General features: G+C 45.7%; 3 protein-coding genes and 1 long non-coding RNA gene across 5 annotated transcripts; 3 read left to right on the forward strand and 1 right to left on the reverse strand.

Annotated features, from left to right (window-relative positions):
• The first annotated feature begins 1312 nt into the window (after positions 1-1312).
• On the forward strand, positions 1313-11488 carry hoxa3a (homeobox A3a). Of its 2 annotated transcripts, XM_008331456.3 has the most exons (4): positions 1313-2002; positions 3016-3076; positions 6685-7264; positions 10152-11488. In XM_008331456.3, the coding sequence occupies exons 3-4, from the start codon at positions 6802-6804 to the stop codon at positions 10952-10954; spliced, it is 1266 nt and encodes a 421-aa protein (XP_008329678.1). In that variant the 5' UTR covers positions 1313-2002; positions 3016-3076; positions 6685-6801; the 3' UTR covers positions 10955-11488. The 2 variants fall into 2 exon arrangements, with proteins under 2 accessions (XP_008329678.1, XP_008329679.1); XM_008331457.3 differs by lacking the exons at positions 1313-2002; positions 3016-3076 and adding an exon at positions 3419-4899.
• A 2075-nt stretch (positions 11489-13563) lies between these two features.
• On the reverse strand, positions 13564-15964 carry LOC112488530 (uncharacterized). Its single transcript, XR_003052682.1, has 2 exons — positions 15605-15964; positions 13564-14381 (listed from the first exon to the last, which is right to left on the reverse strand). It is a non-coding gene; the product is annotated as an uncharacterized LOC112488530 (long non-coding RNA).
• Positions 15965-16154: 190 nt separating this feature from the next.
• On the forward strand, positions 16155-18563 carry LOC103394233 (homeobox protein Hox-A2a). Its single transcript, XM_025065216.1, has 2 exons — positions 16155-16877; positions 17437-18563. The coding sequence occupies exons 1-2, from the start codon at positions 16514-16516 to the stop codon at positions 18192-18194; spliced, it is 1122 nt and encodes a 373-aa protein (XP_024920984.1). The 5' UTR covers positions 16155-16513; the 3' UTR covers positions 18195-18563.
• Positions 18564-22812: 4249 nt separating this feature from the next.
• hoxa1a (homeobox A1a) lies at positions 22813-24915 on the forward strand. Its single transcript, XM_008331460.3, has 2 exons — positions 22813-23497; positions 23789-24915. Exons 1-2 carry the CDS (start codon positions 22894-22896, stop codon positions 24169-24171), a joined length of 987 nt encoding a protein of 328 aa, XP_008329682.1. The 5' UTR covers positions 22813-22893; the 3' UTR covers positions 24172-24915.
• Positions 24916-25716: the final 801 nt, after the last annotated feature.

The following is a 25716-nucleotide window of genomic DNA, read 5'->3' on the forward strand; positions in this document are numbered from 1 at the left end:
ACTCTGTTGGGACAACTAGTCAACTTTCTAGTCTGGAGTTAAAGCTGTGAAAAGCTGTAGTTACGGCCCTCGTGTTGGACGCAGGCTTACGTTCTGCACCCAGACATTGTGTTCCTGTCCGGGTCAGGGAGAAGTTCAGGTGTGGCCATGCAGGAAAGACGAGGGTGGTTCAAGCTCCAGTGCACGGTCAAGTCGAGCCACAGAAGTCCAGGCAGCAGCTTCCCATCTGTGGAACAAAAACAAAACAAAACAAAAACAAAAGTAGTTAAAGGAATACAAATACAGAACCTGTGCGTAAAAGTTCTGTGCGTAAAAGCCCCCCCCCCCCTCCTTTAGCATTAAAATTCCTCCTCTTCAGTTCCACATGTGTTCAAGGTAAATTAATGAGAGCCGCGCTGCTTCTGTTGCGCCCTTTAAAAGTTTTTGCCGCTCAAGTTGTAGTTTGAGCAGACAAAGGCAGATGTGGGAGTGGGGACGCTGTCCGTGTCCGCCCCGAATGATTAATAGTTGTGGTGGGATTTTTCCACGCCCGCTGCTCGGTGTTGACGGGGTAAAAACGCGGCAAATGTGGCCGAGGAGAGCAAACCTCCTCCAGAAAACGACTGTGGGCAACAGCCATGCAGAGGCTGCAGGCAGGCGGATAAACCTCCACGGCGCACGCGTGGCGCATTACTTGAATATTGGGTTGTTTTATCGGGATGGCAATGCACAGCGAGATAGTGGCCGGAGTGGGTACTTTTTTTTTGCCTCCTAGTTCATTCAGCCCCTTCCTTCTCCAAAAGCTCAGGGGAAAAAATCCTCTTTGCACCGACATGTAATTTCTACCATCACTCATTTGGTCACAGGAAACGCACAAGTGCTTGTAGGTGTGATGGGGCTCCGTGTAGCGATCAGCAGGGTCGGGCAGACACTCTCTGGTTACTTCACCTCCACTTTCCGCTCACTGCTGACTGACACGCACCTCTCGCGACCACCGGGACTCGCACAGTCCCTGTGTAGGACAGGTGAACGTTTAGTGTCAGTGAAGGCAGCAGCATGCAGGTTTCTGCTGATGGAGAAGCAGTGGCTCACTGAGCGATATTACAGCCGGGCTCTGACAGAGAGAGTGGGGAGGGGGGGGGGGGGCGGGGGGGGAGCAGATAGATGGGGCATTCTTGAGTTCAATTGTCTGTAATGCGCCCCCCGCCCCCTCATAAAAAGCCCGAGTGTGTAATACAGAGAGAAATGAGGAGAGGTTTATTAGTGCCAGGAGTCATCTTTATGCCACTCTAAAGTTGAAAAATAAAATAAAATTTAAACAAAAGTCTTCTTCTTCTTCCCACATGGTGTGGATTTTCACGCTGCACTGCAAAAGCAGTGGCTGGCTGTAGCCTGGCTCTGAGCCGCGGCTGCACTTGAATCTGATGAGCAGAATGCAGCCAGGATTAGCGCTCTCAGCCGCTAACTGGCTGCAAATATATGGCACTTTAAATGTGACAGAACAGCCCTTTTTCTCTGTGAATGGGCGACACGTGGAAAAGCTGTTTCTCTGCGAGACTCTTGCTCCTCTGCCAGATACATTTCTGTGTCACATAGCCCCTCTTCGTCTTCCCCCCCTTCTTTTTTTCTTTCCTCCCTCCAAACTGATCCGTTTCTCCTCAGGGGCAATGACTGCCTCCATTAATGATTCACGGCCTCAAATAAAAGGGATTTAAGTTGACGTTGCGTCACGTGAGCGCGGCGCATAATACTGCGCGGTGTTATGGCACGGCGAGGAAAACCGGAGTCCCGGTCTGGCCATATGATGCTGATTATATGCGGGTTACCCCCACTTTCTGTGAGGGGAGACCGGGCCGTGTAGTTTGTTTACCGAGGAGCGAGAAAACACAGCAGACAGAGGCGGAGTGAGAGACCGTCGAGCCCCGCGTCTGTGGATGTATTATACTGCTGTCACGGACGGATATGTTTTTCCACGCGGACTGAGTCTGAGCCCGAGCTTTGGGAGGATGGATTTTATTTTGAGGTATTTCCGCCGATTGTTCATTACTGTCGTGAGTTATTACCGCGGGAGGCAGAGGTCAGTAAAAAAGGGTCCAGGCTTTTCTCTGCAGGTAGCACAACGACACACAGACGGCACTAGGTCCAATTTAAACAAACAAACGGCTGCTCTCATAGTCCGCTTAATTACACCGTTAATATCGTGAATTAAATACCCGTATTGCGTTTTGTAAATAAAACAGACGTTTAAATAACACGTCCACATATTTACATATTTATATTTAAAAAAAAAAAAGAAAGAACACAAACAAAGCGCAGGGCCGCTCCGAGGTGCATCCTGTCTTATAAAACCAACATGGTGTGTGTTTAAACACGCTTCTTTTTTTTTTCTTTTTTTTTTTGCTCTGCAAATGTTACATCAAGATGAGCCCCAATAAAATTCAGGAGAGGAAGCGGCGGGGTTGTGTCGCTCCGCCAGGGAAAACGAGCATATAATGGAAGACAGAGTGCCATCCAGGACCGCGCGGCCGCGCCGGGGTCACGGCGCGCCTGCTTGATTTATGGGCAGAGGGACTTGGGGAAGATGGTGCACAGGAGCTAATGACTATTCGATCCGTTTGTGCAGAAAATGCTCGGCGGTCAGCAGGGAAACAACAAACTGCTTATTTGCATTGAAGCCCGTTTTAGGATTTTAGTTGATTCTTTATTTTTGTTTTTTTACCAATTTTACATTTTGTATCATAATTGTTAGTTTAATTGTTTATCGGGCATTGTTAAATATTTTGAAATATGTTATGTTTTAAAGATAAACGAAATAGCAATGTTGAAAATAATGAAACTACGACTTCCATTCCTGTTTATTTAAATTTTTTAAAAGCCATTTCAGCAGCGATGCGCAGGGATTACGCACAAAAACAACACATTCGTTACGCTCATCTGTATTTTCTATGCTTCAGAAGAAGAAAAAATAATTACTAAAGAATAATTTAGAGAACAGGACTGAAGGCCGTGTTTTTCTTTCTGTTTTTCTTTCTGCAGGACTCCTCTACAGTGAAGCCAGGCCGTCGCAGTGTCTCCGGGACACCTCGAGCCGCCGTCGGTAAGTCCACACGTCTTTATTGATTTGTATTATGACTGCTCAATGGTCATATCCTTATTCAATTTCTAATAAGTACCACACACACGCCCACCGAAGTGCAGGGACTCTCTCTCTCCCTCTCTCCCCCTCTGTGTGTGTTTTTCCGCAGCAGCAAATATGACCAAGCCGTGAGCCATAATTCCTTCTCTTCCACTTGTCTTTGTGGTGTAATTTGTCACTATAAATGTGACGAGGGAAATCGTAGCTCTTGGAGAGCTGCCTCACTCCTTTCAAAACCTACTCTCTGTATGAGACACGTGTGTGTTTGCGTGTGTGACTGCTATTCAGTTAACAATAATATTTTTATAGTTATTTTTTGCCAGATTTTTCTAATATATTATCTTTTAATTCCGTAAAGCCTTTCAACGCCAACTCACTGACTTTTAACCCTCAGCTCACAATCCAAGTAAAAGGGAAAAACGATTCAGCATTTTCGGTAAACAAAGAAGTAAATAATTATACAGAGGTTCAGAAAAGAAAAAGCCGAGTGGGCTAAAAAAAATCCTCACGCGTGGATTTTTTACCCCACTCACACTCCCACGCCGTCCGCGTTGTGCACCTTTTTAACTATGGCCATTGGAATTTTTTGTTCTGCTCTAAAACCATTAGAGAATCAGCAGCATTTAACACAAGTGAAGAAAAAAAATGTGTTTATTTTTTTTTAAATATTCGTATTTTTGTGTTGCAAAGACAGAGGGATTCCCCTGCTGTCGGCTCCCGCCCTCCCTCTGCTTTGCCTTTTGGTGATGAAACTTCTCATTTTTCACAGTCTGCGCCTCTTAATAATCTTCAAACACTGATTTGATCTATGGCTCTGCTACTGTTGTGTAAAGAAAAGGCAGCAAAGCCGTGTTGTGATCCCCTTTTTTCAGAGAGCAGAATAACTAGGAGCGGAAGGGAAATGAAACCGACTTGCAGCGCGTCCTTGTTCCTCAGTATTAAGGAATAAATGCTTTACAGAAGAAAAAAAAGGTGTGTTAATGATTAAGCTGTGGATAGAAGCCCTTTATGTTCCATGCAAATGGAAATGCAGCTCGGTCAGCGGCTGGTTATTCCTTTGTATGGCCCCCTTCTCTCCAACACCTCATCCACGGGGCTCATAATTCCACTGCAGACGGTGCAGAGTCAATAATAACCCAAAAGAAAAAAAAAAAGATTTAAAACACTTGAGGGATAGATTCCCATGTTATCTGTGAGGATTATTTTCTCTAGACTCTGCACCTCATTTGGTTTGGGGGAGGAGGAGGAGAGGCAGCCACTTGATGTGAACTGGCTTTCCAAGGAGCTACTTCATTTGCATAATTTTTCTTGTCTATGGTGACGCTCTGGTTCTGGGCAGTTCACTGGTGTCTGCATGGTACTGGTGAAGGATCACATAGTCCAGCACTGCCTTGTCTGTGCTTTAATATTGCTATGACGCCCTGACCACTGCTCTGTAGCATGACGATAAATCCAATCGTGGGGCCAGATAAGTCTTATCTCGCTGACCCGACTGCTCACGCCTGCTTTCGTAATCTCGGTTTACCCATCCACGTCGAGTAGGGAGAGGAAAAAAAAGAGCAGAGGAAAGGGGTTTCTCTCTGCTCTTCCTTTTTTGTTGTGGTTGCTAATGCCTTGCTGTATGGCAGGGCGCAGTCTGCTGCTGCTGCTGCTGCTGCTGCTGCCGCTCCAGCCAGCCAGCCCTGGCTGTAAAACTTTCTTCCTGTGGATTACTGCTTTGATCGATTTCGTCGCTGAATGAGAAAATATTGCTCGGTGCTCTGTGTTCGTCGTCAGAGGAAAAGGTAAGCAGGCCAGAAATAGTCTTCCTCGGTTGTAAATGGCGGAGTTTGTGTGTCGTGCGGTGATTTATCACCGTATGACTTAGATCTCGGTTCAGGAAGAGTTCACACACAGAGACACACTCACACACACAGAGTCCAACGCAGCCAGATTTCTCAAAAAACGTGGAGCGGAGGCTTGTGCGCACAGATCCAGCCTGTCTTTTGTCTTTCTTTCTTTCTCTGCCATTTATGACTATCGCCATGGCTCGTCTGGAGATATTCACCGCTGGGCTCTTCCTGATATCTTTTCCAGGTCATGTCGGGAGCAGATTCAGCTTTCAGGCTGCGGTTTAGCTGCTCATTTTAGACTGATTTACATTCTGGCTGGGCTCAGGAGCACCGCTGTTGGACCATTTACTGTGACTTCTTTGGGAAAACGCACACAAAGATTACCTAGCGCCTACCATTGCCTACCATTGCGCGTACATTTTAGAACTATATACATAATTATTTAAAAATGCATTATATTTTTATAACAATCTTATAATCTCGGATTCGCACTGTAAGACTTAAAGTTGACTATGAAAAAGCACAAAGGCCTGTCATTTTTATTTTACATTTAATAAAGAATATTTAATGACATTTTAGTCCAAAATGTGACCTAATTATTATTATTATTATTATTATTATTATTATTATTATTATTATTATTATTATTATTATTATTATTTAGGCAAGTCCTCCATGCGTGAACTGGCTCGTAACTAAGAATAAATCACCATTATTTCACAATTGTTTTTAGTTTCCCCACTTACCTTTTTATGCTCGTGTTCCCGTGGTGAGCTGCGTGAATTATGGCGATTAACCAGCAGGATTAACTCGGTCGTTTCTCCCATTTCCTTGTGCGTTAAAAGTGCCGCTCTTCACTCCCTGTAGCTCCGTGGTCGTGTTCGTGGTCGGACCAGCCCACCGTCCGAAATATGTCAGGGCGACGGGCCGCGGCTTCCAGGCAGTAGCAGAGAAACAGGACATTATTCTGGGGCCTGGGAGGCAGAAAGCTCACAGTTTGGTCACGGAAGATGCACAAACGCCTGCCCGGTTTTTCTGGATTCCTTTCGGCTCTTTTCATTTATCTTGTCTGGAAGAGAGAGAGGGAAAAAAAAGAAAACAAAAAAGATAAATGAGTGTAAAGGAAAGAAGAGAATGCGGTTGTTTATGTTCGGTGCCAGGTGGCTTTTTACTGAAGGGCTTGATATTTCTTAACATAAATTGGGTGAAACGTTTGTGGGAGTCAAGGGGGGAATGTGTTCAGCTGCTACATGGAAATCAGATCCGCCGCTGACAGGCCTGTTGGTAGAATAACAGAGTTACAGAAATATTATTTTCCTGTGTGGTAACCCACTAATAAGACTTTCCTGTAGACCAGTATTTTTTTTTTTTTTTTTTTTAGAAAAAAACACCAAATCTATTTTTTTCTCCATTCGTTTTTCTCTAACCGTGTATTCAGTTTCCTCGTTATCGGCTCAAAGGTTTAGAATGTCATGCAGTTTCTTGTTAGGTCCTGCAATTGATTCAACAATCCGAAATGCTCTTAAAAGGTTTTTTGTTTTGATGCTGTTTGGCACAAATGGTAATACAAGGTTAGTCCGTGCCTTTGTGCCCCGTGTAAGCCATAAGGTAAACGGTAATAGTCTGCAGAACTGTTGGCCCTATCTTGCCTCCATAGTCTCTGGTGTCAGGCTTGTATTGAAAAGTAAGATGGATCGCCACCATTTCTTCTCCTCACAGTGCTTCTTGTAACCCTAGGTTCACCCGAGGAGGCCATTGGCGGAGAGGCGTCACGTGACCACGGGGTGCCAATGTTATTCTACAAGGGTGTCAAGACCCTGTCAGTTTCTGAAATAAATATTGGGAAACGGCGAGATGCAAAAGGCAACCTACTACGACAGCTCTGCAATTTACAGTGGCTACCCATATCAAAGCGCAAATGGCTTCAGTTATGATGCCAATCAGGTCCAATATCCCCGGGCCTCTCATGTGGAAAGTGAGTACCATCGACCTGCCTGCTCCCTGCAGTCTCCCGACGGCACCGTGGCTCTGCAGAAGCCGGGGGAGATGGCGGAGGGCTGCGACAGGACCACAGCCATCCAGGCGACGCAGTCCCAGGTCCACCCTGAAAGCAATCAAGCGCAGGTGCCGGTGTCAGGTCCGCCCCCTCCCTCACAGTCCCCCGGTGCTATCAGCCAAAACGCGAGCAACGGGTCCAACCAGCCCAGTGCCAAGAGCGATTCCCCGACCTCTAACGCCCGCGGCAAACAGATCTTCCCCTGGATGAAGGAGTCCCGTCAGAACACCAAGCAGAAACCCGCCAGTAGCTCCAGTTCAGGTACACACACACACACACACACACACACTGTTAATCACAGGGTTATAAAACATCGTTGTGCAAAGTGAAGAGGGTGAGAGTGGGTGACCAGGTGGGGGTGAGGAGGGGGGGGGGTAAATCCCTACAGGACAAAACATTTACTGAGGCTATACTTTATCTTTGACACTGTGAAAAAAGTATATATATTTTTTTAATCACAGTAATATTTTGTCACGTCTGTGGACGCAGTATTTAAAGTTTTGGTCTGAAGGATTTAAGTGACTTTTTATATTCAATTTTATTGGCAGAAATTGATGAAAAATATTGTATGTCACTAAGAGAGAAATCTTTATTTAAATCAGATGGAGTCCACAGTGGAATGACGTGTATTAGTGTTTACCTAGTACAAGGATAACGATGGTTTTCCTGTCTTTGTGGAGACGTGTTGGACAGAGTTAGAGTGTATTTTGAGATTCAGCATTTAGTCTGGAGTTAGGATTAAAATGAGTGTCAGATTAAGCTGTGAGTGTTATGGTTATGGCCAAGTAGCTGAGGAAGACGTCACATAACGGATAGAAATGATGAAGTAAAATTCAACCGAAACACTGAACTCATGACTAAACTGTAGTTAATGTTACATCGTGTACCGTCAGGTGAATGAAGAACAAACTCTGATTTATTTATTGAAGTAACCCTCACCCCGCCCCCTCACTCCTATAGGTAAAATGATGATTAAATTGATGCCAGACACAATACAGGATCTACACACATTCAGGGTTCTTGGGGAAGAACCACGTGTCTCGACATTAAAGGGAGATTCTGCCATTTGTCATCCCCGTGCCCTGCAGCTGACCTGCCCTACTGTAAACAGGCGTCTTCACTGATCACATAATGTTCCCGTAGCGACAACAAACAAACACACGCACACAACAGTTGTTCAACTCTGTCCTGTTGTTTTCATTAGAGGGGGATTACTAGGTCAGAGCGTGGGAAGTGTGTTTTTATATTAGATTTTTTTTAACGTACAGGAAATTCTCTCCTCTTGTAGTGTTTATTTATTTGTATTTTTATTTATTATCATTTTCAAGTTGAGGTACAAAATGTATGGTACACTGAATCTATAGAAAATCTCAAGAATAGTTTGACCACCCGTATGTGTTGACTGGTGAAAACCAAGGGCTTTTACGCACGCTTTACGCATGTGCGCAAACCTGACGTTACAGTTAAGGAAGGCGGAAAACTCTCTTCTATTTTTAGTTAAAATCTCCACCTTAGACTCAGTTCGACCTTTATGAGTCCTAGTAAGACCTACCAGGTTAGCAATAACTAGGCTGAATGGGTACAAGGTTCGGGTCGTGTGGCCCACATATGCTGACCAGATGTCCTAAAATAAAGAGCAGCATATTAGAAACGGACGGACGCTCATCTTCCAAATGTCCCTTTGTTAATTAAATGGGTAATGTTGTCATTTAGTCATAATCACTTTCCTGCAGTTAAAATTTAAGCTGCACAGTGAAGTGCTTTTATAGCCTTTCTAGATGGGCAACATTTTTGATTAGTTTTCGTCAGACATTTGGTAACGGACACTTAAACCCTTTAAAGCACGTCTGTAGACAACATCCAGCTGATTAACTGGGAATTAAGCAGACCATAATGGTTCTGGAGTGGGGTTTATGTGCAACATTCACAGACTTGTTGATTTTTTTTTCTTAATGTATGACATTTTTTGAAATACATCATATGCACATTTATTAAGGCCTAGTTTACAGTGAGAGCCACACACTGTGTGACGTCACGCCTCACTCTTCAGGGTGATTTATGATGATAAGGCGTTTGTATTTGTTAATAACAAAGTGGTTTTATGGGACACGCTTTACGCACGTTTCACAAACGCAGTTTTGATATGAAAAAAATGAAAGAAAAAAACCCTCTGCAGTTTCATCACCTCTTAAAGATGGTTATCCTCTAGTTTAACAAAGAGAGAGTGTGAGACCCAGGAGATATGAAGAGACGTTTATGAATGAAAACGTGTTTTCATTCTCAATTCAAGAAGACGCGCTGAGGTGCTGACAATAATGAAACATACTCTTGCCTGGGGGTGGGGTGAGGCGGGGTGAGGCGGGTCACGAGGGGTCAAATTTTACAGCCCTTCACAAGTGTTTTTAAAACAATAATAGTCAAATAATAATCATTAGCAGGAGTTACTGCAGTACTCCTCCTGTGCCACCATCTCTCAGGCTCTCTCATCTGTGTAATACTGGGTCAGGATATGCCACGGTGCATTCCTCTGGCTCCAGGTCTGCCTGGGCGACAGGTAGTGAAATTTATGAAGTGTTGGCCGTCTGCCACGGCGGTAAGTGGACCAACACCTCGCTGTTCTGCAGCCAAACGCAATGGTAGACATTTCAGGGAGAGGCGTGCTGCCGTGAGCACCCTGAGGAATATACGATATACGGCTGTGTTTGCATGAGATCGTTTTGTGAATGTGCAGCGGAAGATAGAGGTCGAGGTGGATTTGAGTTGTAAATTCAAGGTAACCTGGCTTCCATTGATGCTTCTGACATATTCAGGTGTTTATTTTGCCGCTGTGTATGAACACGGAGTGCTAATTGTCTCGTGGAGCCCTGATGATAACCCTTGTGCTTCGCAGCATGGGAACAGATTTATCAAAAAAGAAAAAAAAAGTATTAAGATGTCTGCTGCGTGTGCGTGCACGTCCCCACACATGCGCAGAAGTACGGCGGCGCATGTTTATCTGGTAAACCCGAGTTCCTCCACGCCTCTGACGGTGGGGACTTTTCTCAACAGCCGTGTGCGTGTTTTCCTTTCACTCTCACTTTCCTCTCTCTCTGTATAACTGTCTGTAATGGATTACTGACTGACACTGTCCTCTCCTCCTCCCTGACAGTGGAGAGCTGTCCCGGAGACAAGAGTCCCCCAGGGTCAGCAGCGTCGAAGAGGGCCCGGACAGCTTACACCAGCGCGCAGCTAGTGGAGCTGGAGAAGGAGTTCCACTTCAACCGGTACCTCTGCAGACCCCGCAGGGTGGAGATGGCCAACCTACTGAACCTCACAGAGAGACAGATCAAGATCTGGTTCCAGAACCGCAGGATGAAGTACAAGAAGGATCAGAAGGGCGTGGGGATGATGCCCTCCCCTGGTGGACAGTCCCCGCGGAGTCCCGTGGGCCCAGCCTCCAGTGGTGGCGGAGGAGGAGGAGGAGGAGGAGGATACCTCAACTCTATGCATTCTCTTGTAAACAGTGTACCTTATGAATCCCAGTCGCCGACGTCTTACAATAAACCTCATCAAAACGCATACGGCATGGCCACGTCATATCCCCCGCCTTTGAACAGCTCCCTCAACAACTGCCCGCCCTCCCAGAAGAGGTATCCCGGGACAGACTCGGCCACGCCCGAGTATGACGCGCATCCTCTCCAAGGCAATGGCAACTATGGGACGCACATGCAGGGCAGCCCCGTGTATGTCGGCGGAGGCTACATGGAGTCTATGCCTAACTCTGGGGCCTCCGTTTTCGGTCTGACCCACCTCCCGCACCCGCCGTCCGCTAATATGGACTACAACGGAGCAATCACGATGGGCAACAGTCAGCATCACGGAGTGTGTGATCCGACACCGACGTACACAGACCTTACGCCGCACTACTCTCAGGGAAGAATCCAGGAAGCGCCCAAACTGACGCATCTGTAGCGGTGGTGGCGCACCACCCCGGATCACTCCGCCCATTGTCTTCAGTACCCACCTACAGACACATAGCTGCTTTGTTTCTGCGCCTCCTCGCAGCTTCCACCTTCTCCCTGCTTTTCTTTATTTTTCTCCTCCTAGTTTGATGTGTGAAGTAGCGTTTAGGATGAATAATCACGACTTTGCTTGGATTCGTCTCTGTTTGCTCGTGTCATTGTCTCTCAAAAAGAACTCTATCTGGTCTGTAGGACTGTAGAATTGGAGGGAGGGGGGCAGCATATGCATAGGCCTATTTAATCTTTTTTATTTTTAAAAATTTGTTTTAAAGCTTAAACTCCAAACAGGGTATTATGAACGTATACTATTCATTTAAATGTGAATTTGTTCGTATTTTTATTTATCCGCAGTTGAAGAATTTTTTATTCTTTTTTTTTTTTCTTATTTTTTGCATTCTGTTGCACTTGTGAAAGAATCCTCGCAGAGCCCAAAGCTTGGATTATGAGGAAATAACATTTTCAAAAAAAAAAAAAAAAAAAAAAACTAGGAAAGAAAAAAACAACAACAACAAGGGGTCACGAGCTTAATCGCGCAGCCTCTTGCTTGTGTTTTATTTTGTTATATTGTACTCCCTGTTGTTATTTATTTGGTTTGGTGTTAAGATAAAGGAGACCTTTAGTATTATTTGACACCCATGCGATCTTTGTGTGGGGAGAAGGTTGATGGATTGTCGAGTCTCGACCCCCTTTTTCTGTTCCATAAACATATGTAGTCTGCAGCAGCAGCAGCAGCAGCAGCAAAAATGCCATGTCGCCATTACAGCCCCATGTTTTCATTTTTTCCCCTCTCTTTTTTTTTCTGCTTCTTCTTCTCCGAGGAGGTATTTTGTTTTCCCAGCCGATGTAAAACCAATCAGTCATGCAATAAGGGTGGAAAATAGACACACGTTAGCAGTTTCTTTATTGAGGAAAAAAGAGACAGATCACAATTTTTTTTGATGTCATACATTCCATGCTGCTCCAGGTCGAACAAATGAATAAAAGAATTGAAATGTAACTGTAGCACAAGTTACGTCGTTTTTACAGGACTATAAATTTAAAAAATGACACAAAATAACATTAAGAAAAAATACGGTACATGCTTTTAATTTTAATAATATTATTAGTTCATGATTATTATGGTTAATAATATCCAAAGCAAAAAATAATACCAGTAAACAAAAAATAAAACCAACAGCAAGGATTTCGATATTTTAACGCACAAAAAATACTCGTTAAAACATTATTAATACGTTCAACAATTTAAAAAGAATAATACAGATTTTTTTTCTTTCTCCACCGTACGTTAAAAACTCGCGTGGCCCTCTCTCTCCTCCAGGTCTCATCTGCGTGGTCACATCCATTAAAAATTTTAAAATGTCAGCCAGGTCTTTCTGGGGCTCTGAAAAAAAAACACAAGAAGCTAAATGAGAACTGATATTTTCATTTAAAAATATTTTAAATGGAATCATAACGATGTTATTGGTCCCATTTCATCTGTGTAAAAATATCAATTTTACACAAAAAAACGGTTATGAAAATTAAAACACCACATCGACGCTAACAGATAGCTTTGTATTTTTTCGGTGTTGTATGGATTTTAGAATTTGAAATATCCTTTATGTATTTTACTATTTGTGTCTGCATATATATTATTGATGTGGCAGAAATATAACACACACTACATTTACCCCCGTTTTTTAAAAATATTTTCAAAAATATCGTCCACTCATGCAGAGATTCTTCAAACCCAACTGATTCCAACCTTTGCTGATTATTATATGCGCATTTGTAGTAACTAATTTTGCAGCAGTAATCCACTCTGAGCCCACACTGACTGATGGGAGAGGACATGGACATAGTAGCCCTGACATATGGTTAGCAGGGAAACCTAGAACAATTGAACCATGGTGTGTCAAAGCAGGGGAAAAAAAAAACTGATGCACTGAGTATTTCTGCATCCAACTGAGAAACACACGCACGCCTACATGCACGCGCGCCCACAGCACTAAATTGCTCTCACGTGCGTAATTAACACACAAGGTAGAAGACTGGGCTAAAAACAAAACAAATATATATCCGAGAGCAGGGTTTTTTTTATTATTATGATTTCTTTTGGATTTTATTTTTGTCCATCCGTGGGAAAGGAGCCACTAAATCATAAAGACAAGTGTGAGGGACAAGCTGGGGTTCACTAAATGCCGCCACCCACTCCTTTCCTTACACACAAAGCCTGTGCGTAATTCCAAAAAAGCCATCCATCTCTTCCCTTGGCAACTCTGTCTTCCACCACGACACGCTCTGCTCTCTGCACACAAACCGTCGTGTCCACCAAAACTGCAGAAATATTCTTTCCCCGCTTTGGTTCTCAGCTCAGCAGATAAAAGACAGGTGGAGAGGCATCGCCCTGTACTCACCGACGGCTGTTCGAAAAGAAACAGGCAAAATGGTCGCATCTGGTTGTGCGGCTTATTTATCTGCTAAAACATCCCTCCAGCGACAGTCCCTGCTCTGACTGCGAACAGAGACTGGTTTTAATCTGAGTGGCCAGTGTTTCTGGCCGCTTCCTGGCTGCATTTGATCCGAGGGAGAGTTAGAAGCCTTAAATGTGTTGTGAGGGCACCGAGCTGTCAGACCTTTTGGCGAGTAAGATTGATCGCGCACAGGCTTCCAGGACTCTTTGTTTGGTGTATAAGCAACAAACTGAGAGAGGCCTATGACTACTTCTCTTCTTCCTCTCTCTCCCTCTCTCTTACTCGTGATTTTTTTTTCTTTCTTTCTTTTTTCTTTTTTTTAAAAATAAAATTCCAAAATGTAGTGCTAGCTAGACGAAGAAGAAAAAAACACCCCTTTATGTGTAATCGTGCACGGATTGTTCTGCAGGGGCTGTAAAAATCTGAAGGGCTGCAGAAGCAAGGGTCATTCAATAACGACTCCATCTGCATAATGGCGCTGCAAATGACTGTGCATGTACATGGTCGATCATGATTGTGTTTTTTTCCATGGCAATTTCAGGTGGAGGTGATGAGTGCAGGACTAGCAGTGGATGTAAACTCTGCTCTCAGCAGCAGCTGGGCCGGGTTTTCACAAAATCACATAAATAAGAATAAGCTCACATTTTAAAGCTGGATTCTTTTCTTTCTTTTCTTTCCCCCCAAATTGAACAAGAACGACTCTGTGCTTTCTAACCTCCTGGTGCCTTTGCTAGCACTAGCACGCGTGATCTCCCTGGGAAATATACCTTTGGTGGAAATGGACTAAATCATATGTAGGCTACATGTGTTTATACAGCGGCATAAAGAGGCTGCAACGACCGTGAATGTGCATATATGTATGTATGCATGTACGTGTGGGTATGTGGGTGATGAATTTGTGATGTGTTTGTAAATGTTAAATTGCTCTTACGCGAAGAAAATAGCGTGAAGGTGTCATATCCGTCAGCGTTAACTTAATGGATGGGCGTTTTATTGCGACACATGTCGATGGATGCGCTGCATTTTTCTTTCTTCTTCTTTTTTTAACTGTTGTGCACATTTGAGGGGCCAACATGTGTCCCTGTGGGGACCACAGTCAGGAGGCAGACTGAGGTCTGGTTCTGTCCACATGTCTCAATATCAGTTTTGGTCAGAGGTTTGTTTCTTTTACACATCTTGAAGCTTTTGGCTGTTTCTGGATTTCAAGGATGGCTACTGGTGTGTGTGTGTGTGTGTGTGTGAGAGAGAGAGAGAGACGGTCTGTGTGTGCGTGCGTGCGTGTGTGTGCGTGTGTGTGGTTGGGGGCGTTCTCGACTGACATCCTCAAACAATACGAGAAAAGAGGAGTGCACGAATCCGCGCGCACCCCAGCCCGGGCTCCTTCCCTGTAATAGTGAGCGTCAGCCATTCTTAAAAAACACATTTTGTAGCTTAGTGGACTGGACTGGACTGGACTGGACTCTGATGGCGAGCAGGAGGATAAACTGAGCGGACAAAGATGTAAATAAAAACAGGCGTCCCGCAGCTTCGCCTGACTTTTTGGATCAATCAGACAGACAGTGGCTTCTTTTGATTAAGCCTCAAATTGTCATTGGACAGAGGTAATCATGTGACAGGCAATTCGGTCCAATTTCAACCTTGTCTCCATGAATTCAATAGTTTAATAGTAGCTCGGTCCCCACACGGCCGTAATCAGTGAAATAGAACCAAAAAAAATAAAAACCCAACCACGAGATTTTTCTACATGATTTTTTTTTCTTTCCTCGTCCTCACTGAGCCGCAACATTTATAAAAATACGCGTGCAAACTTTCCTCGGCTCTCAGGGAGCGGAGATGAATTACGAATTCGAGCGAGAGAGCGGTTTTATCAATAGTCAGCCGTCGCTTGCTGAGTGCCTGACATCTTTCCCCCCTGTCGCTGATTCATTTCAAAGTTCATCAATCAAGAGCTCGACGCTTTCACGCCCGACACTGATTCCTCCTCCCTTTGAGCAGACCATTCCCAGCCTGAACCCGGGCAGCCATCCGCGCCACGGCCGGCCTAGGCACAGCCCCGACGGATGCAGCCAGCTACCCACCGCCTCCCTACCCCCGGAGTACCCTTGGATGCGGGAGAAGAAAGCCTCCAAGAGGAACCACCTGCCCACCTCTTACGCGAAGAAAATAGCGTGAAGGTGTCATATCCGTCAGCGTTAACTTAATGGATGGGCGTTTTATTGCGACACATGTCGATGGATGCGCTGCATTTTTCTTTCTTCTTCTTTTTTTAACTGTTGTGCACATTTGAGGGGCCAACATGTGTCCCTGTGGGGACCACAGTCAGGAGGCAGACTGAGGTCTGGTTCTGTCCACATGTCTCAATATCAGTTTTGGTCAGAGGTTTGTTTCTTTTACACATCTTGAAGCTTTTGGCTGTTTCTGGATTTCAAGGATGGCTACTGGTGTGTGTGTGTGTGTGTGTGTGAGAGAGAGAGAGAGACGGTCTGTGTGTGCGTGCGTGCGTGTGTGTGCGTGTGTGTGGTTGGGGGCGTTCTCGACTGACATCCTCAAACAATACGAGAAAAGAGGAGTGCACGAATCCGCGCGCACCCCAGCCCGGGCTCCTTCCCTGTAATAGTGAGCGTCAGCCATTCTTAAAAAACACATTTTGTAGCTTAGTGGACTGGACTGGACTGGACTGGACTCTGATGGCGAGCAGGAGGATAAACTGAGCGGACAAAGATGTAAATAAAAACAGGCGTCCCGCAGCTTCGCCTGACTTTTTGGATCAATCAGACAGACAGTGGCTTCTTTTGATTAAGCCTCAAATTGTCATTGGACAGAGGTAATCATGTGACAGGCAATTCGGTCCAATTTCAACCTTGTCTCCATGAATTCAATAGTTTAATAGTAGCTCGGTCCCCACACGGCCGTAATCAGTGAAATAGAACCAAAAAAAATAAAAACCCAACCACGAGATTTTTCTACATGATTTTTTTTTCTTTCCTCGTCCTCACTGAGCCGCAACATTTATAAAAATACGCGTGCAAACTTTCCTCGGCTCTCAGGGAGCGGAGATGAATTACGAATTCGAGCGAGAGAGCGGTTTTATCAATAGTCAGCCGTCGCTTGCTGAGTGCCTGACATCTTTCCCCCCTGTCGCTGATTCATTTCAAAGTTCATCAATCAAGAGCTCGACGCTTTCACGCCCGACACTGATTCCTCCTCCCTTTGAGCAGACCATTCCCAGCCTGAACCCGGGCAGCCATCCGCGCCACGGCCGGCCTAGGCACAGCCCCGACGGATGCAGCCAGCTACCCACCGCCTCCCTACCCCCGGAGTACCCTTGGATGCGGGAGAAGAAAGCCTCCAAGAGGAACCACCTGCCAACCTCCACCGCTACCACCATCTCCAATGGACCCGTGTGTTTTTCTCCAAAAGGTGGGTGATTTCTCCATCAGGAACAGAGATGACTATGTCATTTTAGGGAGAGAAAAAAAAACCGACTGCACTGAGGTGACCAGTAAAATGAGCCGAATAAACAAATCATTTTGGATTTACTGGATCATTGTTATTGCCTTGCTGTGACCGAGCAAAGGGGAAAAGTTTGGGCTAAAGTTTGGTGATGGGAGATGATTTATTCTCCTCGCCGTGGCAGAGTTTTGATGTGTGACAGTAATGAAGAGTGATGGAGTGCCGTTGCCGAGGAGGGCAGCTGGAGCATTCATTAAGTATCCCACAGCAGCCTGGACCTCACAGCTTTTATTCTGCACCCTCTCTGCCTCTGCACGACCAGGTCGAACACATTATTTTATGCGTAAAAAGCAGAAGATTATTATCTGTAACCAGCGGTGATTTTTAGATAACGACAGCACAGGCTGTGAGGCTGCCTTCAATGCAGCTCCAGCGGCCATTTTGCTGCAGCATGTTGTTGTGAGGTGATGTAACAGTGCAGTCCAGCATTTTAATCTTCACTCCGCCACTCTGCTCCTTCTTGCAGGCTCGCCTGAGATTGTGGAGAGCGGCGGCGGCGGCGGCGGGGGAGGAGGAGGAGGAGGCTCCCGGCGGCTGAGGACGGCGTACACCAACACCCAGCTGCTGGAGCTGGAGAAGGAGTTCCACTTCAACAAGTATCTGTGTCGGCCGAGGAGGGTGGAAATAGCCGCTCTGCTGGACCTGACCGAGAGGCAGGTCAAGGTCTGGTTCCAGAACCGACGCATGAAGCACAAGCGCCAGACCCAGAGCAAGGAGAACCACAACGGGGACGGGAAAGGCGCCGGAGCCGAGGACAGCATCCACAGCGAGGAGGAGGAGGAGGAGGACGAGGCCCCGCAGCTGTACGAGCGGAGTGGGGCCCTGCTGGAAAGAGATACCTGCTCCTTTCAAAACAACTCTCTGGCCTCGTCACAGCAGCTTCACAATGGAGAGTCCCTGCACGGCTTTGCTGCTGCGCCGCTGAACAGCAATGACAAAAATCTGAAACATTTTCCCAACCCGTCACCCACTGTTCCGGGCTGCATGTCAACAATGGGCCCCGGCTCGGCATCTGACCCGGACAATGGCGACAGTCCCCCGGCCCTGGATGTTTCTATACACGACTTTCAGCCTTTCTCCTCGGATTCCTGCCTACAACTTTCCGACGCGGCCTCGCCGAGCTTGTCAGAATCTCTGGACAGCCCGGTGGACATTTCCACGGACACTTTCTATTTTTTCTCGGAGTCTCTAACTACAATCGACCTGCAGCATCTGAACTATTAATTCACACCAATCAGAGTAACCATTTTTTTGAGGGGGTAAGATGGACAATAAATATCAGGCTAGAATGGTGTTACCTCGGGTGTTGTTTGTAAATTCGGCACATTTATTCTCTTGATTTTCTTTCTTTTTTTTCTTTGACTTGACAGTTTATTCAAGGTAAGGACGGACTTGTCTCGTTGAAGTAGCTCTTCTTCAGAAAGTGGCTTGTAATTACCATAAGAAATCGATCTCTTGGAATGGAAATTATGAGTGTATGTGAATAATGATACAATATTAGGCCTATGGAACCTGGTCGTTTTTATTTTTGTATAGCTCCCAACGTCTTGGATATTTTTGTTAGAATACAATTAACTTGCTACAATCCCTTTTTTTCCTTGTGTTTGGAGTCGTTTGTTTTTCCATTTCACACGCTGAACATTTCTTACGTGAATTATTCATGTAGAAAATATGCAAAATAATAAAAAAAAAGTAGGGCAGAGGAATAGAGACGGTGCATGCAAATTTTAACAACAGGTTGCCAATGAATATAAATAGCGTGGGCCGCATTGAGTTGGAAAGGCACGTACATGAATTGTATTTGTATTTTAAATTCATTTTTTCACATATTTACATAGTTGCAAATTACTAATATCGACTATAAATATATGTGAAATTAACACACGCAAATTAAACTTTAATAGTAAACTTTTAAAAACTCATACCGTTGAATTTTGTTTAGAATTCATTTAAATTAGTTTGCAGTTAGCAGTGGAAAAATAAATAAAAATAAAAATTATTATTATGATTAGGAATACATTATTCAGAGTTGTAGTTCAACGCACGCATGTAACAAAAGGAGAAACAAACACGTGAACGCAGACTACACGGTCGCCGTTATCGTCATTTATCTTTTATTGGCCTTTTAATGACTTAGCACAGATTCCTTAAAAGCAAATACACGCCAACATGGTTCTTAAAGCATGACAAGGCTCTTCACATTGTGTGCATGTTGCAGGCAAACACCCGAGCCATGTTTGCCTTCAGGAGCTCATAAATCACTCCGTGGCATGAATGAGGCGGACATTAAGGAGACCAATTGTGGCGTAATGTGCACAAATAAAACCCCACTTACATTTTCATATGGGACTCCCCAATTCCTGGTGCTAAAAGGGGCCGAGACTCGTGCGTGCGTTCGGTCATAATTCATTTTTATGGCTTGTTTAAACACGGCTCTGGCCCGCAGTCAGCGGCACAAACAGAAGCAGCTCGAACAGACTAAATCACGGGCTCTGAAATTAGTCCACGGGGCAGAGCAGGGACTGTGGAGAGAAGTATTCCAGGAAGACTACACGGGTTTTGGTAGTATTTTTCTAACTTTATTGGAGCGTGGGTTAGTGTCGCACTGGAAGTCTTTAGGTCCAATACAGGGATGACGACTCTATTCTATTATGCTCTGGCTCTACCGTATTGACTTGACCTATGGAATCAGTTATGCACTCACACACACACACTTTGATTCAATAGGTTATTACACTCCAAGTGTGTTTGTGTGAACTGAACAAAACCACCAGTTGCGTCACTGGTCTGTGTGCATCGATTAACAAACTCATACAAGTCAACCAAGCTCCAGATCTGGGTTTATCGAATAATGTGGAAGCCATAAGGACTCCATCGACTGAATGAATGACTCAACTCTCTCTCTCTCTCTCCCCCCCCCCCCCCCCCCCTCCCTCTCGCTGCCTATGGGGGTATGGGTAGGAGCAGGGCTCGCTCCACAGCTCCTTGACTAACCACCAGGGCCAGTATAACCAAATCATTCCGAGACAGCGCGCCTATTCTGCGCACATGTGCTCACACAAAGAGCCAAGAAGGCTGCAGGGTCTGGCGAAGTTTCCACAGACAGGCAAACAGGCAGCAGGCTGGTTCCACTGCGCCCACTCGCTCTGTGGCCGCACAGGCAGCTGGGAAGACGGGGGAGGAGGGAGGAGGGAGGAGGGAAGCGTATATATATGTCGGAGGAGCTATTGACTCCACTGCGTTTTTTCTTTTTTTAACTGTAGTGAGAACTTTGCAGCACTTCTTTATTAATAACCACATGCTTGTTTATATATAGCCTATGTTCACACACACACACACATATATATATGTCTTTATATGGGTAAAAAAACTTTTTTTTTAAATTGAGCGGTTTCTGCATTTATTTGTACATGTAACAAACCAAATAACATATTATTTTTGAACATTGTTACTCCGACTAAATAGGATCTTCTTTACATTAACGTGCACCGCGGATGTGCACCATTGTATGTGCGCCTCGGGGCGTATTGATGCGCGTAGCCGCGCTGTTCAAAACAAACATGGCGTAGGTAGAGCTCTTTACTCGCCTGTCAATTATGAATCAAAAGTTTGGCTGCACCACGGATGTTATTTACAAACTGTGCCGTGCTGCTACACAGGGACCTCATTAGTCACCTGAAGCGAAGGTGTGACCGTGGAGGCCTGCGCCAGTTACCCGGCATCCCCGGCAGGTGTGGCGACTAAGAGTGGTGAGCAACTTATTCAAAGCTTTTTCCATGCACTGCTGGCTAACAGCTCAGCTCCAAAGACAACAAATGACACTGTAGCCTTCTGCATTTGTAAAGATATCCAGCCTTAGTAAGACAATGAAAATGACAGACTGCTGTGCAGTCGTGCACTATTCTAGATGGCCACAAGGTGTTCTGTTGACACCATTTTCTTTTGCTTCATTAAATAATTAAAGTTAGTTACTGTTATGGCTGCTTTGTGTTTACAACAGCACGTGGCTGCTGAGAACAGTCTACATGTTATCTTTTATGGAAGACCTCTTTGTGAAAGGTTTTGAAGGGCAAAGATGTCTTCGTTTCATTTGTTTAATAAAAAATCAAACTCATTGAATTGCACAGTGCATTGTGATTGAGAATGAGTCATATCTCAGCTGTAAGTGCTATATCGGCCAGCACTGTATATATATTTTTAAATATTATTCGTAGTATTGTATGATACACATTATCTATCTGTGTGTCTCTGTTCGATATACAACTGAAAGTCCTATTTTTCCTGATATTTCCCACATGCCACCATAGGAGGCGCTCGTCTTTCCGTCCAATCCCTTCTCTCACTCTGCCTCCTCCCTTCCCTCCTCCCGCCTCCTCCCTTTTCCTTCCTCAGTGAGAGGTTGCCTCTGCTCTCTGCCATATCTGCCGTATCTCTTTCCCACGCACTTCTCCTCTTTCCTCCCCTCCCCCCCCCCCGCTTCACTCCATCCACTCCTCTCGCAGCTTGATTTGATGAACTTAACAGGATAATCAGCCCACTCTCGCACCTCGGGCTACATATATGGGCACATTAGCTCCTACGACGTGCCTAACATTATCAGCTCATTTGATCATTATAGAGGCGTAATGAATACATGTGGGTGTAAAATCACAGTCACCTACACAGCCGACCCCGTGACCCCGAGACACGCAGGGAGAAAAATAATACAACACGAGCTTAATGTTCAATATGTTATCTTGTCGCCGCGTCGCCCGCGCCCTTTCCTGCAGCAAGTGAAGGCGGCCACGCATTCCTAATGTGACTTTAATATGGCAGCAGAGAAGGGTTTCTGTCAATGGACTGGAAGTTGAAGCGCTCCGTCTTTTCTTTCATGTCGAGGCGCGGTGCAAACCCCTCACAGAGTCGAAGTGTGATACATGGAGGCGGACACGTACGCGCGCGGATGAGCTCAAAAGGGTACAGCGTGACCGCGCGCGCGCGCACGTGCGCACACTAAGCACTGATCCAGCCATTCGTCTGTCCGTCAGATAGATAGACAGATAGATAGATAGATACGCTCTTAACAAATAACCTAAAAGTGATGTGAAAAGAATAAATAAAACAAGGTCTAAGTTTAGATTTCATACCGTAACAAAGCCTTTATAACATACAGTGTACAAGTGCATACACAAATCCATTCATTAGCCACTCAACACCCCCCCCACACACACACACACACACACACTCCATTCATTAGTACAGTCTACCTAGGACTATATTACAAACCTCACTCCCTTAAAATGCGTAACAATAACAACAGACGCAGAAATGACATTTGTTTCATAAGAACAAGGGCCCTGAAAACACCGCCAACAATGTCAAAATATTACACAGGCATACACACACACACACTCACAGACTTTTCCAAAAATAGCCCCATCACCTGAGGTCAGAGTGTGTGCAGCTCCACTTGCACTGGCCGAGGGGTGAAGCGTTAATCTTCCCTGGGGCGACACTCAGCAGATCTATGGTGTTAACGGAGTCACACTCTTATCCGCTCCCTGCTCATGGTGCTGCGACCCCGGCGCTGTCCACCGCCGTTTGCCTTACAGCTCGTTGTTTGCTCAGCCAATACATTAGTGGCGACGCGCGTCACCTTGATCGACGAGCGCCTGGAATTTAAATAGCCACTCGAACGCCAATCTGTCACCGGCCACAGGGATAAGGACAAGTGCCTCACTGGCTGACCCGGGCCCACGTGACAGCAGCCGTTCATTGATATCGGGCCGTGCGTCCTCCTCCTCCTCCCCGTGATGAGGTCGGAGTAAAGGTAAAGATTGGCACGGACACTGAGGGAAAAGTGGGGAGAGCAGAGGAGATCAGAGGAGACCTGAGGGTGTCTGTACGGCGGACGGTCCCTCGGTCCTGGACGAAAGATGCTACAATGAGCAGCTTCCTGGACTACACGGTGATGAGCGGGGACGGCGGCTCATGCTCGGTCAGGACTTTCCACACGGACCACGGTTTGACCACTTTCCAGTCCTGTGCAGTGAGTGTCAACAACTGCGGGGCGGATGACCGGTTCATGGGCAGCAGGGCTTCCCCTGATGTCATCCCCCACCAGGGGTCGTACCAGTCCAATGCCCCCCCTCTGGGTCTTGCCTATGGGGCCCACCCGGCCTGTAGCTCCAGCTATGGACCCCAAAGTTTCTGTGCTACATACAACCCATACGCACTCAACCAGGAAGTTGACACCACAGCTGGATTCCCACAGTGTGGCCCGTTGATGTACTCGGGCAACATTTCCTCCCCCATGGTCTCGCAGCATCGCCAAGGGTACAGTGGCGCCCCCCTGGGTCAGCTGCAGTACGCCCATGCAGCCTACGGCGGCGGGCATGAACAGGCCACCCCGTTTCCTGGCTGTTCGAACCCTCTGTCTCCTCTGCACGCAGCCCACCTGGAGGCATGCTGTTCCCCTCTGTCCGAGGCTGCGTCCTCTGCCCAGACCTTTGACTGGATGAAGGTCAAGAGGAACCCACCAAAAACTGGTAGGTGCTAAATATGGACCATGTGGTTTTGGTTTACAGGATGTTGGCTCCTGGAGTCAGAACAGAACTGAACCTGAACTTGCACAAAAATCCAAAGCATTATTAACCTGGAATAATTATTATGAGGTTTTAAAAATTTATAAATTAAATCATTGAATAAAATTGAAAAACAAAGCCATGCCATTGCTCACGTTCGGTTCCTCTGAGATGCTCTACTTTTAGTTTAGTTTATTTCAATCCGTATTATCATTTTATCTCCAGCCAAAGGTGACGTGGTTTGTTTGCCCACAGGCAGGTCAGGGGAGTACGGCTACGGTGGTCAGCCCAACACTGTCCGGACCAACTTCACCACCAAGCAGCTCACAGAGTTGGAGAAGGAGTTCCACTTCAACAAGTACCTGACGCGTGCGCGGCGTGTAGAGATTGCAGCTGCCCTGCAGCTGAATGAGACTCAGGTGAAAATCTGGTTCCAGAACCGGCGGATGAAGCAGAAGAAGCGGGAGAAGGAGGGGCTGCTTCCGGCCAAAGCTCCAACAAGCTCGGATGCTGGGGAAAACACAGAGGACAAAAAGGACGACGCAGCATCCGAGAAGTCCATTTCTGCTCCATCCTCTCCTTCTCCCTCAACATCCACGCTGTCGTCCACTGGAGCTGACCCTTACTCCTCTAACTGAGAGTTAGAGTCGAACATGTCATGGCGTCACACATGCCACAGCTATTGTGTCAGAGCCTGCAGATGTGGACGAGTTTATGCACTAATGAGAACTTTGGAAAAAAAATCTCCTGGTTAAATACGTGTTGGAAGACTTTCAGTGTTTCGTGTACATACCTGTGTACGTGATGTTTCACACGGTTTCTGACTAAATGTTAAATCTGTGGCACAACATGATCCTGTTTTTTCACGCCCCCCCCCCTCACGAGCGAATACCTCACATGTGCCAAAGACGTGCGTGATGGCCGAGGCCGGACTGATTGCCCGGGATGTCGATCAATCAGGCAACAAACAATCAACCAACACCTTATAGAGTTTATTGTGAAAGTGTGTCTGTGACTTTCTGAATGTATTCTGTGTGAGGTTTGCACGACGCGCAATGCTTTCATGTGTTTACGAGCGAGGCACTGAGTTTTATCAGTTGGAGATCCGAGCTTCGTGGTCACGTGATTGTCGGAGCAGGCTTTAATCTGTGGTCTATGTAATCCAGGGAGAGTGGATTGTCCAGAGAGACGTTTACGGGTTAATCATGAGTATTAAAGTGCGTTTACTTCAAATGAAAACTCTTCATGTGTCGTTGATGAGCGCAAACATCTGGTAAATCATACTTTTTTTTTAAAAAAAGTCTCCACTTTAACCCACCAATCAGAGCACATGTCTTCAGTTCTTTTTATGTCCCATATCTGAGTCTCTCAATGTATGCGGCCGTGCGCGTCCCCTCCCCCTGGGGTCAACCGCTATTGGCATAAGAAGGAGCATGTTTATCCACGGAGGAGATGGGAGCGCGGACGCCCGCGTAATTTGTGATGACAACCTCATCGAGCTACGGTCTTATTGAGGGGACTAAAAAAAAAAACTCATATCGATTAAACATCGAGGTTAGACTATCGACTGGCCCCGTCAGCGTCAACTCCCCAGTTCACCGAGTTACACAGAGGTGTCATCAGCAGCACCTGATGACGGGGTGCACGGTGAAAAGTTGCAGCAGTGTCTGTCAAACACAGGCTGACATCAACACAAAACTAAACTTTTATAAGAAACTGCGTTTAAATCACAAGATTAAATTATGCGATTATGGAAAAGAAATGCAGTTTTTGAAGGATGCACTTCCATCCCATCGTAAATAAACAGAGATGGTGGTGCCATTCATCTGCACGAGCTGCTCCTCTGTTATTGGTGCTGTTTATTTTCAGTGCTGCTCATGTGTTTTTTTCCCCCTCTCTTTCAGGACAAAGGCCGCACCTGTGACAAGGTGAGTTGGGTCACACCCTCATTTCGTTGTCAGAGCAGTTGTTTCGGTGTAAATACAACGAAGAATGTTCACTGACACAACCAGGAGCCAGTCAGGAAAATCAAGATGACGTCAAAGTTTGAACATGTTTGAAGTTTTAAGGTTGGCTTTCATTTGAATATACACAGAGAAGTAAACATTCTTTAAAATGGATTTGACCTACTAAACTTGTATGTAGGAAAAACACACAAAAAATACAATCATTCTATAATATAT

The sequence above is a fragment of the Cynoglossus semilaevis genome, chromosome 18 (genome assembly GCF_000523025.1).
Source record: "Cynoglossus semilaevis isolate Cse_v1.0 chromosome 18, Cse_v1.0, whole genome shotgun sequence".
Classification (NCBI taxonomy): Eukaryota; Metazoa; Chordata; class Actinopteri; order Pleuronectiformes; family Cynoglossidae; genus Cynoglossus; species Cynoglossus semilaevis.